This window comes from Oryzias latipes, chromosome 1, assembly GCF_053564925.1.
Source record: "Oryzias latipes strain Hd-rR chromosome 1, Olatipes_Hd-rR_3.1".
In the NCBI taxonomy this organism is placed as follows: Eukaryota; Metazoa; Chordata; class Actinopteri; order Beloniformes; family Adrianichthyidae; genus Oryzias; species Oryzias latipes.
Genome location: NC_136237.1, coordinates 30,444,160 through 30,458,448, shown reverse-complemented (window position 1 = coordinate 30,458,448; position 14,289 = coordinate 30,444,160). Strand labels below are relative to the sequence as shown.

The following is a 14,289-nucleotide window of genomic DNA, read 5'->3' as shown; positions in this document are numbered from 1 at the left end:
CCACCAAGATTTAAAGTGGCCAAGGTGTTCCCAGCCAGCTCAGAGACGTAGTCTCTCCAGCATGTCCTGGGTCTTCCCTACGGTCTCTCGATGGAGGCGTCCAGGACGCCACCTCAACTGGCTCATCTGTATGTGGAGAAGCAGCGGCTCTGAGCTCTCTTAGGGTGACCAAGCTTCTCACCTTATCTCTAAGGAGGCACCCAGGCATCCTACAGAGGAAGCTGATAAATTGAACATTAGTTGACAGCAACCTGACAGATACTTCATCATTAACTCCAAAAGATGGCAGTAGTGAAACATTTAGGAATCAGGCTGGTTTGGGGAAAAAGAGAAAAGATGATTTTTTTAAATAATCTTTATTTATAACAAAGTAGATTTTAAGAAAAAAATCAATTGGAGTATGAAAGAATAACTTTTCAACACAACAAGAGCATATACATGTTTTATTTGAATATTTATGCACATGTACATTAAAAATCAAAATAGATGCTTGGATTAATCGAAATCATTGGTAAATCTGATTACATATTTTATAATAAATGTATTTAACTTAAATATGAGTACTTTGTTTTTAAATCCTAGCAATCTGCACGATCTATTAAATACCGTTTTTTGTTTGTTTTGAAAGTAAACAAACGAGCACATTTTTTTGTAGTTTCACCACTTGGGGCGCTGTTGAGCCCTCCCCTGAATTTGATTTTTGCAGAAGGAAATCGTGTTTACAGTTCTAGGCCAATCATCCTCTGCTTTCTCTTAGCTAACAGCTTAGCCCCAGTAGCGCCTAATGAGAGCCATCAGCTGCTGCACAACATCCACAGAATGCCTCGAAGAAAGAAAACCGGCCAAAGCCCCGCCAGGCCAGCAGGTGGGCCACCAGAGGGAAGACGCTTTGGCTATAACACTGGGGGCGATCACCTTATGGCAAATAACAGCTTCTCACCGAGTTCCACCGAGAAGGAGAGGATCGTTAAGAGCATGCAGGAGATGTTTTCCCACCTGGACCCGGAGGTTATATACATCGTCCTGTCCGAGTGTGACTTTAAAGGTACCCGAATGCAAACCAGCCCTTAAGCCGGTGTTACCTGGCTAACCTGTTAGCCGCGTCGCTGTTGTGGAGCTAAGGGTTTGGGCTAAACAACTCCACAGTGCCTGGGTGACGGTGTTTTGACTATCATTGTAACAGAATGAACATGTCACAGTCACTGCTGAGTTTTGTCATTCCTCTTAACAAACTCATACTGTCATGAGCGTTGAAAACTGATGAAATGCGCGCGTGATCGGTGACACAGACACCTGCTAGCTTAGCGCGGCCAGTGGCGGACTTAACACTTTGGGGGGCCCAGGCAACAACACGGGCCCCTCTGCAGCCTTGTATTCATCATCATCTTCTCTTTTTTTAAATCCTTACCTGGGGTAAAATTTCTGTTACAACTTCTTCACTGGTCCACTTGTAGACGGCATAAATGTCAAGAATACAAGTGTTTTCATAAGGATTTAAAATCCCACTCCAACAACCTTTTAAATCTTTTGTAAAAGCCTTCCCTGTGGTCTTTTATTTATGGTTGTTGTTTTTAGCCAAAATAAAAATAAAAAAGTTATTTTTCTTAAATAGTTTCAGCAAAGCTGCAGTACGTCATTAGAAATTCGTCTCAGAGTTGGGACCTATGCGCAGTAAGCCAGGCCCCCTTCCCATCATCCATCTGTTTAGGCGCTGTCTCCCTCCCTCCACCTTTTGAGCCAGATGCCAGCTCGGACAAGGAAAGCGAAGATGTATATGAATCTAGTCGTTCACAAGTAGATGCATCAGAATGGAGAGGAGCAGGGAGCTTGTGGCTTGCCGTAGTAACTTGTACACCACCTCACAAGCTTTTTCCAATGGAATTATTTCGTCGGCTCCTGATTCACAAAAGTTTGAATATAAAAATTCTCAGATGTGCAATTTTAAGCTTAATTTTCTATATATATATGTGATCAGCATGAAAAAAGTGCCACAAGAAAATGTAAAAAAAACAATTTTTGATTGGAGGAGGTTTTTAAATACTTTGATTTTGTTCTATATATTTTTGTCATTGTTTTGTCTCCCTGCAAATGTGACAACACATTTCTTGCTTTCTCTTTGCTTCGTTTTGTAACTGATAACTGCCTCGCTTTACCACTATTTTTCAAATCTCTTTCTGTTTGCTTACTTGCTGTTGATGGAATAGTCCATTACTGCAGAGGGACAGGGGAGGACTAAACACTTTCTCACAAGCAGTCTTTTGTCATTTCAGCGATTTAAAAAAAAACAAACAAAAAATTTTTAATTTATTTTTTTGTGACAAAGTTGAAAAGAAATGGCTATGGAATTTATTTTAGACATTTTATTAGGTGTCCAGCTCTGGGACCTCAAGGTATTGGGTGTCCCAGGCATTCGCCTACCTTTGCCGAAGCTCACCCTTGAGCGCAGTTCCATTATTTACCAACAGTGTCTGGAGCAAAACTCTGAAATGAAACAATATGCTTCATAATGTGAATTATTGGATTTATTGTTACTGCTTTAGCATGTGGGTTTGTAATTTGCACATTTAGTTTTTAAAATTATACTTGTGAATTATTATCCTACATGAATTGAGCATGCGCCACTGTGTGGTCTGGTAATGTGTGTCCTCTTTGTAGTTGAAATTGCCATGGACTCCCTGCTGGAATTGCATGTGGCCGCAGAAGGGGCCGTCCCACCCTCCATTTCTGGCTTTGAACGCACCGCTGCTGCCTTGTTCTGCTCAGAGGACTCTCCACAGAGCAGACTGATTGCACATTCCCCAGGAGAACCCCAACAGCCCAACTTTCCCTCGCTCCATGACCCGTCAGCAGAAAACCTGGACCTGCTTATTGATCAAGAGTTAGAGGCTCTCAGCTCTTGCCAAGAAAAAGAAGAAGGCGGGACCTTGTTATCACCTGATGGGGGTCTCTCCTCTTTCCCTTCACTGCCTGCTCCTCAGCAGGCTCTCCCAGAGCTGCTTCAGAGCGGCCTGGATGCTGGAAGTAGAATGCACCTCACCAAGCAGCCGCCTCCAGCAGGAGACATGAGGGAGCAGATCTCTGGAGCTTCCTCTCCCATCAACCAGCACAGACTATGGGGCAACCAGATTCCAGAAACACAGAGAGATGTTCTGGATTTCACACATCTGTTGGCAGAAACGTCTCCAGAAGAACAGAAACTTTCTTTGGACCTGGGAGCTTCGGGACGTCCCTCAGCCTTTCAGGTGTATAAAAAACAGGAGACATTACTCACACATTCAGAGAGTCCTGCATCTTCAGGTACAGCTGTCAGCGGCTCCAAATCTGAAATGAACTCACTACATTGCAATCCACATAGCCATGGGTCCTTACCATGGAACCTGGAGGCACCAGCGTTTTCTCCTCGTAGCCACGGAAACCAAAGTCCATGCTTCATCACTCCCGTGGCCTATTCACCCTCCGTGTGGACTGGCCAGAGCCGACTTCTTTTCTCCCCACCAAGGCAGCAGCATCCTAAACCTTTTGCTGCTTTTCCACGGCCTTGGGCCCTGCCAGTCCCCCCACGTTTTACCTCCACCTCTAACAAGCTGCAACTGCAAGGGAAGGTGCTTGTGCTGCTTCGTGGTGCTCCAGGATCCGGCAAGTCAACACTTGCAAGGTAAAAATCTTTTGCTATAGTCTGACTGTGCAGATTCTTCTTTTGTCATGCATTCTCAGTTTTTGTCATTTTTATCTTGTTTCATTGCATGTTTGAGGTCAAGCAAAATAAAATTTAGGATAAATTTAATATTAAGTAATTTTTTTTCCTTTGTCACTTTTGGTTTTTATATATATAATGTTGTAAATTCCCTTGTCATTTTAAAAATATTTAACATATTGATTAATTTAGTATAAAGAAGTGTCAGGAACCAGTGATGTAGGAACCAAAATAAAGGAGACCAGACTTGATGGTGAAATTTTAAACATTTAATGAATAAACTTGAACATGACTAAACAGAAACCTACCCTGAATTTACGACTCCCTTTGTGTCTCTGTTGCGTCTCTGGTCCTCCCTCCTGGATCCAGGAGGAGTGGTTTGTCCTGCCCTATTTACTCATCCAAAACTTAAGCGATCAGTCCCCATGTCCTCTCCTTTCTCACTAAGTCCTTCTAAAATGCATGTTTCATATCATAATGCTATGGTTTTGTACTGCCAAAATTTAACTTGTCATACATGGCGAAAATAAATGCCGGGTTTTATCTGTAGTGTTAAAGTGCGTTATCGGGTGGGCGCGGCCTTAAATAGAAAACAAAAATTGATAACGCTTTATTTTGAAAGCCGGACCGATTTCCTGTTTGTTTTTTGCCATGACATTGACGCGTCAATGGACTGGAAATGGAACTCCTGCATAAAGCTCGCATAGTGGCGCGGAGGGACGGATGTGAGACACAAACTTGACGAAGGCGATGTGAACACTTGGATTGATTATTGAATGTTCAATTTTTTTTTGTGTCGACGGAACGCAGACAGACCAGTGAAAATCAGCCTTTAGGGTGACAAAGCAGATAATCTGATGGGGTGAACTGAATAGCAGATGCATATATGCTGAGGATAATTAACAGAAATGAAAACAGCTGTGAATCGTTAACTTGAATGACTGTGACAGGGAGACAACTTAGAAAAAAAACCTGATTAAAAACCAAAAATCATCCATGAAAAAAGCAAACTAGACAACTTACAACAATTTTAAATGGTAATACCACAAATCACAATATGTGGTGTGGCACTTAATAAAAAATGATGTAATAAATTAAACATTCAGCTGGTAAAAATTTTTGTCTCGTGATAAAGAAATATTTTTTAAGTTGTAAATTGCAAATGTGAGCCCTATATTTTGTAAGGGCAACACGTGCAGTTGATTTTCAAAAATATTCATATCTTTTGCTCTACTTCCACAGCTCTAATCTATCTGCATTTGGTATTTATATTTAATTTAAGGGTGGCTGTGGATCCTTAAAGCCTTGAAAAGTCTTAACATTATTAGGACTAAATTTAAAAGCGTTAAATTGTCTTAAACTCTGGTGAATGGGTCTTACATTTCAAACTCCTTGTTGCAAAAAAATAAAATAAAATTCAAGACACATTTTGCCACATGATCGTGAACTGGTAGTAAATAACTTAACCTCAGCTAGCTAATTGGCTCATGCTCGTCAATGCAGGATGCATGGGTGAGTGTAAATTCATGGAGAAGTGGCTTGGTAATAGGGATTACCAGCAGTGCTTAAAGTGAATCGCAGATGCAGAGCAAGAGAAATGGTAGACTCCAGCTATTTGTTTCATTTTCTTTGTACATGTGGTTTTAAATCAGAAGAAGATGGGTTCTTGAAAGGGTCTTAAAAATCCTTAAATTTAACGTCTTTAAATCTGTTGACATCCTGAATTTTTTTTTTTTTAACATCACCCTAAAAGTTCTTATTCTCTGTTGCATGAAACAGTGACAAACTAGGCAGCCCTAAAGCTGTTTTTGCTTTTGAATTTGCAGAGCTTTTCTGGAGCAGAACCCAGGAGGAGCCATACTGAGCACAGATGACTATTTCCTTCGCAATGGAGAGTATCGGTTTGACCCCACAGTCTTGGGGGAAGCCCATGAATGGAACCACAAACGAGGTTAACAACACGTGTACACAGAGTTGAAATGAAGCCCGCACATCTGCACAAAGCGCCTTTCACTTCTTTCGTGCCACTTGTTTGACTCCTCTTCAGGTAGACGGCAAATGAAATGTCATTTTCTGTGATATGCTTCATCCCACAGCCAAGGAGGCCTTTGAAAGGGGCACCAACCCCATCATCATCGACAACACCAACATGCAGGGCTGGGAGATGAAACCCTATGTGGCTCAGGTCAGTCAGCTCTGCAGGAAAACACAAATTAAAAAAAAAACTCTTGTGAAAAATGTAAAAATAATATGCAAACCCACTGAAAATTAGGTTTGTTTATTTTCTACAAGTTTTTTGTTCTAAAGTGATTTGTTTTTTTTAGCCAAAGCTTATTTGAAAAAACTGAAGAAAATGTTGTCTTGATCCTAGGCCCTGAAACATGGATATAAGGTGCTGTTCAAAGAGCCGGATACTTGGTGGAAGAACAAACCCAGAGAGCTGGAGAGGTGAGAAGAAACAGAAACTAAACAGATGAGAAGCTGCTCACACCTGCTTTTATGATTAAACTCCAACTCCAACTTTATTTATTTATAAAGCGCCTTTCATTTCGGTTAAAAACACAAAGCGCTTAACATCAAAGCAGATAAAATAGTCATAAAATATGAAAATGAATTAAAACAGAAAACACAGGACAATCACAAACAGATTGGACCCCTCCCTCACAAGATTCCTCCCTCCCTCCACCCACCCAGTTCCCCCAGTAGAACCCTGAACAAAAACACAACTGCAGCTTTAAGAAAATTACCGTAGTTCCTCTTGCCTCCATTTTTTAAATAAAAGGTTTTAATAAAGAAAAGTGTGCACTTTTATGTCAACATTTGGATATCAGAAATATCAACTTAATTGTAACCAAAATATTTATGAATGCGTTTTCCTACTAGTTTTAATATGTGATGCGACCATTTAGTTGGTGTGATGTGACTGTTTTATGTAACAGAACTTAAATCATAATCATTTTTATATTTACATTTTGTTTTATAACAATTAAATAAACTCAGAGTATGCACTTTTTCAGTTTCTTTTTATGTATTGCTTTGAGTGCTGGGATTGAAAAGACCCCAAAAAACATGACACCAATGGTAGATTCATACAGATTTGTTAAATGTTTTCAAGCATATTCCCAAATTTTCATATAGAGTTAAGTCTGGACTTGTGAAAAAGCAATGACTCATGCCTGAGTTATCATAGATGTGTTTTCTTGGAATTAACCCAAGCTATCAGAAGAGATGACTTGACCAGAGAAAGGTAGTTTTCCCTCACATTGGGTGGAGTGCTTTTGCCCCAGGTGGAGGAGTTTAAACGTCTTGGGGGGTTTTTGTGAGGGACAATTGGAGCGCGAGATTGACAGGCAGATTGTTGCGGCGTCCGTTGTTATGCGGTCGCTGTAAGCCATCAACGACCTTTTATCACAGCCAGTTAAGTCAGGTATGTTTCATTGTGGTGCGTTTCTGTGCAGGCGGACCGCTCATAATGTGGTCGTGGAAACAATCCGCCGCATGCTGAGTGGATATGAACGCTTTGTCACAGTCCAGTCCATCATGGGCGCGCTCATGCCGGAGCGTAAGCAGCACATTCCTCAGGAGAACAAGCCTTCAGAGTGAGTTTGTTTTCTTTTATAGTAAAATTGATTGATCAACAATAATTAAAGTTAAGGTTTTTCATTGGGATGAGGTAGTATAACAGTATATTTTAAATTGCATTTATCAATTCATAAAGAAAGTCCAGTAAAAATCCTTGTTTTTTCACTTTGCTGACTGTAAAAGCTTAAAAATGAACTCTTAAATAAAAAATCATGACGTCATTTTGAGAAAGTGTGTCTATAAGTAGGATTTTTTGGGGGGCTCATTGAAATCAGTTTTTTTATAATCAAGCAATTTTTGGTTTATAAGGCTCACAGTTTAATAAATGAATTCATAAAGCTTTAAAACTGTAAAAAAACATATATTTTGTTTGAAAAATGTAGGATGTTTTTGGTAAATTTAGGTGCAAATTTTAAGGCGCTCTTGACCAGACCTTTTAGAACACAACAAATTTCGACATTATTCCTTAAAATTAAAAAAATGGCTTGCTTTTTTTTTATTTTTTATATTGTGTATTGTTTTTAGGCCACAGCCATCCGCTCCTGACCTTATCAGTCGGCCTGAATTAAGAGAGGGATGCAAGATGTCTCAGTCGCAGCTGTTTTCTTCGCTCCCCGATTTATCGTCTCTGAGTTTCCCAAGTGAGGTCACGGAGTCCGATCACAACACCAGCAAGTCCACCGAGTCTCTCAACCTCAAACTTTATGGAAAACCTACCAGGGACACCAACATTTCTACACAACATGAGGGTATTGATTTGGGAGGACTGGATGCAGAGTTAGACGTCCAGTTGGAGCAGAACAACCAAATGTTGGAGCAGAGAATCCCAGATTGTATTGTGGAATCAGTGATGAACGAAGAAAATGCTGAGGAGGAAATGTCTCTGCCTTTATCTGATTCTATTGCACAAAGAGTGAAGAGGGAACGGCCAAGCAGAAGGTCTGATTTTGAAGTGGTTATGAAAGATGCTAACCAGTCAAAAGAAAATCCAAAAGCAGAGGCAGCAGGGTGTGAGGACATTGGGAGGGATGTTGGAGAGCAGGAGATGCTTCATTTTGTTGGAGATTGGCCTTCTGCGGGGTCTATGAAGCAGCGACGGGCGAGGAAAAGAGAGGGCCATGGAGAAACTCGTGCCAAAGCAGAGGAGGAAAAAGCCAATGGGGATGAGAGAACAATCCATGTCCAGCCGGGTCCAGACGTGACGGAGTTTCAGAAGCTCATTGATCTCCTTCAGAATGGTACTTTTTCAGCTCAGACAGACTCTTCTGACTCCCAGGCTTCTCCTGAGAGGGCTGGAGAGCAGTTTGAGGTGGAGGATGAGCCAGGCGGTGTGTTTGAGGAACTCTGTGATTCCAAACCTAACATTGAAGAGACTCAGCAGAACATAAGACAGCTTAATAGCAAAAAACAGGAATTACCTGACTGCGTGTCAGACAGGAATGCTGTTGACTGTCTCACCATCGTAGAACCGAAGACTGATGAATCAAAAGATCTCAAGACTGAGAATGAAATAAATGGCATCAGTGAAGGGAGTGATCAAGCAGGCGGTGTTCCCACTGTTCAAGACGAATGTCGTCCAGGTGTTGGCGTGAAGGTTTGTTCTGAAAACCACAGGGATGCTGAAGTGGAGAACCAACGCAGCCTCCTCACAGAGGCTCCTCAGAATCTGGGATGTGACAGCTTTGTGGAAACGGGAAGTTCCGGAGGGAGTCAGGAAAAAAAGCCACGTCGGAGATCAGGGAAACTGTGCAAACTAGCGCTGTCCTTCCCTCAAAACAGCCCTGCTTCATCATCAAGTGACCCCCACTGTTTAGACTCAACAGTACAGGGCACAGATGAGGACAAAGCTAGCGGAGAACCTGTTTTGAATCCTCAAAATAAAACCTGGCAGGATGAACCGGTCTCTGACCCGTCTGTCCCTTCTATTGATGAAGCGCAACAGCAGTTGCCTAACTCTCCTGGTCCAGTGGTAACGGGCTGCTACATTCAGACGGAACCTCAAGACTTTGCCCGTCTTTGGCGTTTTAATCACCATGGCGAGAGAGATGATGCAGTCATTACAGATGGACCCCACTGCGGGGATTTTAAAGTTCTGCTTGGCAACTCCTCACGTTTCGTGCCGGAGCTCTCTTCTGCGGTGTCCGCTGCAGTTGCTGTTCATCCGTCCGGCCAGACGGAGGTACCCGACCGCGTGGTGCACGAGAAAAGCACACAAGTGGAGGAGAAGGAGCTTGGGGTCACTCAAGACCGGCTCGAGAGCCTACGCATTCTCAGTCGCCACTTTAAGCTAGTCAGCTTTGACACATTGGAGGATCTCTATGAGAAGTGCCATCAGGACTTAGAGTGGACCACCAACCTGCTGCTGGACTCTGGAGAGAGGTTCTTTAAGGATGAGGATGTGGAGTTGGAGAAAGACTGTGAAGCTGCAAACAATTCATCCAGTCTGCATGGACATGAGGTTGAGGAAAACCAAGAATGCACCAATGATTTAGATGAACAACAGCTTGAAGACCAGTTAGAGCAACCTGGAGCTATGGAAGGTCTTCAGCGAACAACCTGTGAGACCGTCCATAAACCAGATGAAACCCCCACTAACATTATCGTGGATGTTTCTGGAGCTCCGTCTGCCTCAGGCACAACTGAGGATCAGTCAGATGCAGCATCAGCCTTAGAAAGCCGTTCGCATGCAGACGTTTGCCCAGCTAAAGCGCTAAAGAATTTAGATCAAAGCCACATCGCTGATCTTGAATCTATATTCAATCCTGACCTGGAGGATGGAGCTTCAGGAGGGAACTGGGATCACGCAGAAACAGCTGATGAGCCCACAGTTCAGACGGAGGATGAAATCGCCAACATGGACGAGATCAACCGACTGCTGCAGGCAGAGCTGGAGGAGATGGAGAGGGAGGAGAAGCAAAAACAGCAGACGAGGCGGAGCCAGCATCTGGATATTCAGTCTGTGGAGCTGAAACTACCCACAGAGCTGGCGCTGCAGTTAACCGAGCTGTTCGGACCTGTTGGAGTGGAGCCAGGTAACGCAAGAGTTTGTTGACATCAGAAAACAGTGGGACAATTTAGCTAAACTGAAGAAAGAACAAATCATTTAAAAGAAGATTGTTTGAATGCAGTCTTTGAGCATCATGTAGAAAGTATTACATTTCCTTTTTTTTTTAATAATTTTTTTGTGGTTAGTTGGTAGTACTATGTAAGTGGATCTATTAGATTTTACCTTAGAAATGAATCTCTATTAAAAGGTAAACAGTGGTTGCTATTTTTGGGGAACAATTTAGAGATCTTGTTGTAAATCTTAATGCTTAATATTTATTTATTAAAACAATAGAAACAGCTCTTTTGTGTGATAATCACAGGTACCTGCTTAGACGATGACTTCACCGTGCAGATTGATCTAAATTTGGCTAAACAGCTCCATCAAAAGTGGAAGGAAACCATCCAGGTGAGGCTGCTAACATCCCCACAATAATACAGGTGCTCTTATTTTGAAAAGCTTTTGGTGCACTTATGTGAATTTTGTTTTTCAGATAAAGCAAAGACAAGCAAATATTTCTTTCCAATTGCTTCAGCAAGGTGAGTTTTACAATCGTATACATAACCAATTTAGTGCTTAATCAGATATATATATTTATATTTTTAAAGTAAATATTAGTTGAGGAAACTGTCTTTTAACTAGTAAAAGTGGATATTTGTATGTTTAGACTCAGCTTTTTGGGGTCATTCCCAAGGCACCAAGCAGGGGCCACATGCCTACGCTCATCCAGCTAACTTCCTGACGAGCAGAGATGGTTCCCTGTCCGCTGTGAAGCAGCCGGAGACGGCAGTCCACTGGAATGTTCCCCATCCACCGGTCTCTCTCAGAGATATTATGAAAGAGGAGCAAGCTTTGGAGAACGTGCAGAAGGTATTAAGAAGCACTTTGCAGTCACTTGCATTTGCCACATCTTTTGGCTTCATTTGGTTGTCTTTCTGTCGGTTTTAGAGCAGACAAAGTCGCATAGACCTCGATCGGCGAGACGGAGCCACCATGTTGAAAGAGAAGCAGCTTTATTCCATGTTCCCCACTATCGACCGTCGTTTTCTCCAAGACATCTTTAAAGAACACAAGTGAGAGAATAATTACTTACTACATTTATCATGTAGCCTATTTAACACCACCGCCTTGTGATTGTGTGTTTTTTTTTATGTAATTTTTTTTCCATCTACAATGACAAATGTGCTTGATTCACTACAGCTGTAATGTACAAATAAAGGCTTTTTTTAATGTAATTATTATATTCAGTGAGTATATATTGCAAAGAATCAAACATGCCCAGCAGTTTATTTGTGTGTATTAATAAGGTTTTGGTTTTTTTTAACAGTCACAGCTTGTCACAGACGGAGCTGTTCCTTCGTTCTCTGCTAAACGAGGAACCCGTGAAGACAGTTTTTGCTCCAGAAGTTCCTCCGGCCGACCATCACAGAGCAGCCAGCAAGGAAAGAGAAAAGGTATTCACAACACGGGCAGTAATAACTTCAACACACAGATGCTGCTTCAAAAACATTTCACTAAGCAACTTTGGTTTGTCAAAAAGGGCCAAAGTACTTTCAAAATAATGAAACTGAAAAATAGACAATAATAAATAGCTCAACTAAAATCAAATAGAATCAACCTTATAGTAAGTCATAAATGCCAATAAAGCAGATGAATTTTTAGAGACTTAAAATCTAACAAGATGTCCCACCTTTACAGTCAGAGGCTGCATCATCAGGAGATTCCCTTTTGATTTCACAGAGACAGAAAACTCTGGAATTGGCTGCATCCGACTATCAGGACACCCAGGACCCAGAATACGAGGACTTCAGGGCGGAGGCCAGCCTTCAGAGGAGTCGACAGCTGGAGAGCTTTGCGAAGGCGGCGGAAGCCTTCAAGCAGGGGCGCAGACAAGTGGCTTCATTCTACGCCCAGCAGGTAAGAGCATCAATGCTGAGGTTCAACCAGATTGTGGATTGGATAAAGTTTATCCTATTCTCTTGTTGACTGTACAAATGCTGTTTAAAGTTTGTTTCATTTTTTTAAACAGCACTTACATCTCATGTTAACATTTAAGTAAGTAAAGGTGTTGGATGTGGACCACTAATTTATAGTTCAGTGAACAATTATTTGAACAAAGTCAGCTGGATAAACATATTGACATGCGAATAAAAATCCTTTTTGGTGAGATCTAGAAATGAACAACAGATGAGTCAATTTTATAGCGTTTACAATGTCATCTGAATGTGCAGCTTGGCTGTTTTGCGTGAACCTTTTTATCTTTTAGGGACATCTGCATGGCCAGAGAATGCGCGAGGCCAATCATCGTGCAGCAGTTCATATTTTTGAGAAGGTCAACGCATCACTTCTTCCCAGAAACATCCTGGACCTCCACGGGCTGCATGTAAATGAGGCCTTGGAGCATCTTACTCAGACCTTACAGGACAAAACCGCAGGTACTCTACTGTGACTCTTCTTTTAGATGGGATCCATTCAATAACCAAAATCATATCTAGAGAAGAGGTGATTTCAAGGAAAACCTGCACAGAGATGTTAAATTGAAGTTTTTCTTTTCATGGTCACTGCCATAAATGTCTTATTTCACATCCTCTTGTTATTTTGTTGCTGTTAAATACGTTTTTTGTGTTTTTGTTCTTGTTTTTGTGTGTCTTTGTGTAGAGTGTGCACAGGGTTTGTGTCAACCTCAGCTCTCTGTCATCACAGGAAGAGGGAACCACAGCCAGGGGGGAGTGGCCCGCATCCGCCCCGCTGTCATCGACTACCTCACTAACAAACACTACAGGTATGCACACACGTGCTGAGAGGAAAACGAGCCGTTCTTCTTCACCCACCTTCTCTCCTGTCTCTGTTTCTGTCAGGTTCACCGAGCCAAAGCCAGGTCTCATCTTGGTGTCTTTGAAGTGAGAAGACCTTTTTTTTTTGTTTTTTTGCTGCTTTAGAGGACAGTTTTCTGCTTCTTTAGCACAAGAAAGAAATACATGTGAGGAGCATATAAACACTGCAAACCAGTTGAAGTATTTATTTCTACCTTTTTCATCTTCAGTTAAAGCTACAAGATGAGATGGACTGCATTCATATAAAAAATGTTTATTTCTGCATCTGTAAAACAAAAATATATTTTTATTGTTAAAATGATTTTATAGTTGATAATTGTCTTAGAATAAACACACCCTGGATTTAGCAAACTCCATGTTGGAGAAGTAATTTTATCCTGCAGTATTTTCTAACTTGGAGTAACCTTTAGGACACGATGTATTATTTTTATGACGCCTCTCTGAACTGCAAAATATATATGTAATATGAGTGTTTTTGATGCAAATTCTAAACTATTATAAAGACCTGGAAGAAGAAAACTTCTCTTTTCTTCACAACTTCACCAATAATTGAAGACCACCGAGCAGAAGTCGCACAACCGGATTCAATAGACTTGGACCTTTGACTTCTTCATCAGTTCCTCTTCTTTGATATCATCACAAATGCTCTGCAATATTTCAAAACTTTACTTTTGAATATGTTCAAGCAAGAATAACCAGAAAAAAAAAACAAGTCACAATTTTAGTTCAACTTTCTTCTATTTCAACTTTTGCTGGCTCTTTGTTTCCTATAACAGCTTGTGCCAAATGCCGTAGCAGTTAGCTTTATAATGTGGCTACAAAACTGTAAAACTCAACTCTTTTTTTTCTTGCCTTTTTAAAAGAATTTCTTAAATTTACATTTTTTAATTTAACAAATGTTTCGAGCTCATGAAACATTTTATTTTTCAATGCTTTTGGTTTGTAAGATTTTATGGAGGACCTATACTGTGTAATAAAGTCTATTTATGTAAAACATTTACATTTGTCATCATTTGGGGATTCAATTCATTTCAATTTTTTTATATAGCCCAATATTAAAACACGGTTGTCTCAATGGGCTTCACTAATTGTACAAAACATAAAATCAGTTTTAAAATACAATAGCTGATTGT

At 41.0% G+C, this 14,289-nt stretch overlaps 1 protein-coding gene across 3 annotated transcripts; it reads left to right on the top strand.

Annotated features, from left to right (window-relative positions):
• The first annotated feature begins 647 nt into the window (after nucleotides 1-647).
• Nucleotides 648-13,661, top strand: LOC144981285 (NEDD4-binding protein 2-like). Of its 3 annotated transcripts, none has more exons than XM_078953437.1 (17): nucleotides 648-1,045; nucleotides 2,656-3,655; nucleotides 5,521-5,645; nucleotides 5,791-5,879; nucleotides 6,066-6,142; nucleotides 7,153-7,293; nucleotides 7,802-10,308; nucleotides 10,645-10,730; nucleotides 10,816-10,861; nucleotides 10,990-11,192; nucleotides 11,271-11,395; nucleotides 11,650-11,776; nucleotides 12,063-12,239; nucleotides 12,589-12,757; nucleotides 13,026-13,104; nucleotides 13,181-13,222; nucleotides 13,366-13,661. In XM_078953437.1, exons 1-17 carry the CDS (start codon nucleotides 820-822, stop codon nucleotides 13,367-13,369), a joined length of 5,223 nt encoding a protein of 1,740 aa, XP_078809563.1. In that variant the 5' UTR covers nucleotides 648-819; the 3' UTR covers nucleotides 13,370-13,661. The 3 variants fall into 3 exon arrangements, with proteins under 3 accessions (XP_078809563.1, XP_078809559.1, XP_078809561.1); XM_078953433.1 differs by having other exon boundaries at nucleotides 12,981-13,104; XM_078953435.1 differs by lacking the exon at nucleotides 13,366-13,661 and having other exon boundaries at nucleotides 11,017-11,192; nucleotides 12,981-13,104; nucleotides 13,181-13,331.
• Nucleotides 13,662-14,289: the final 628 nt, after the last annotated feature.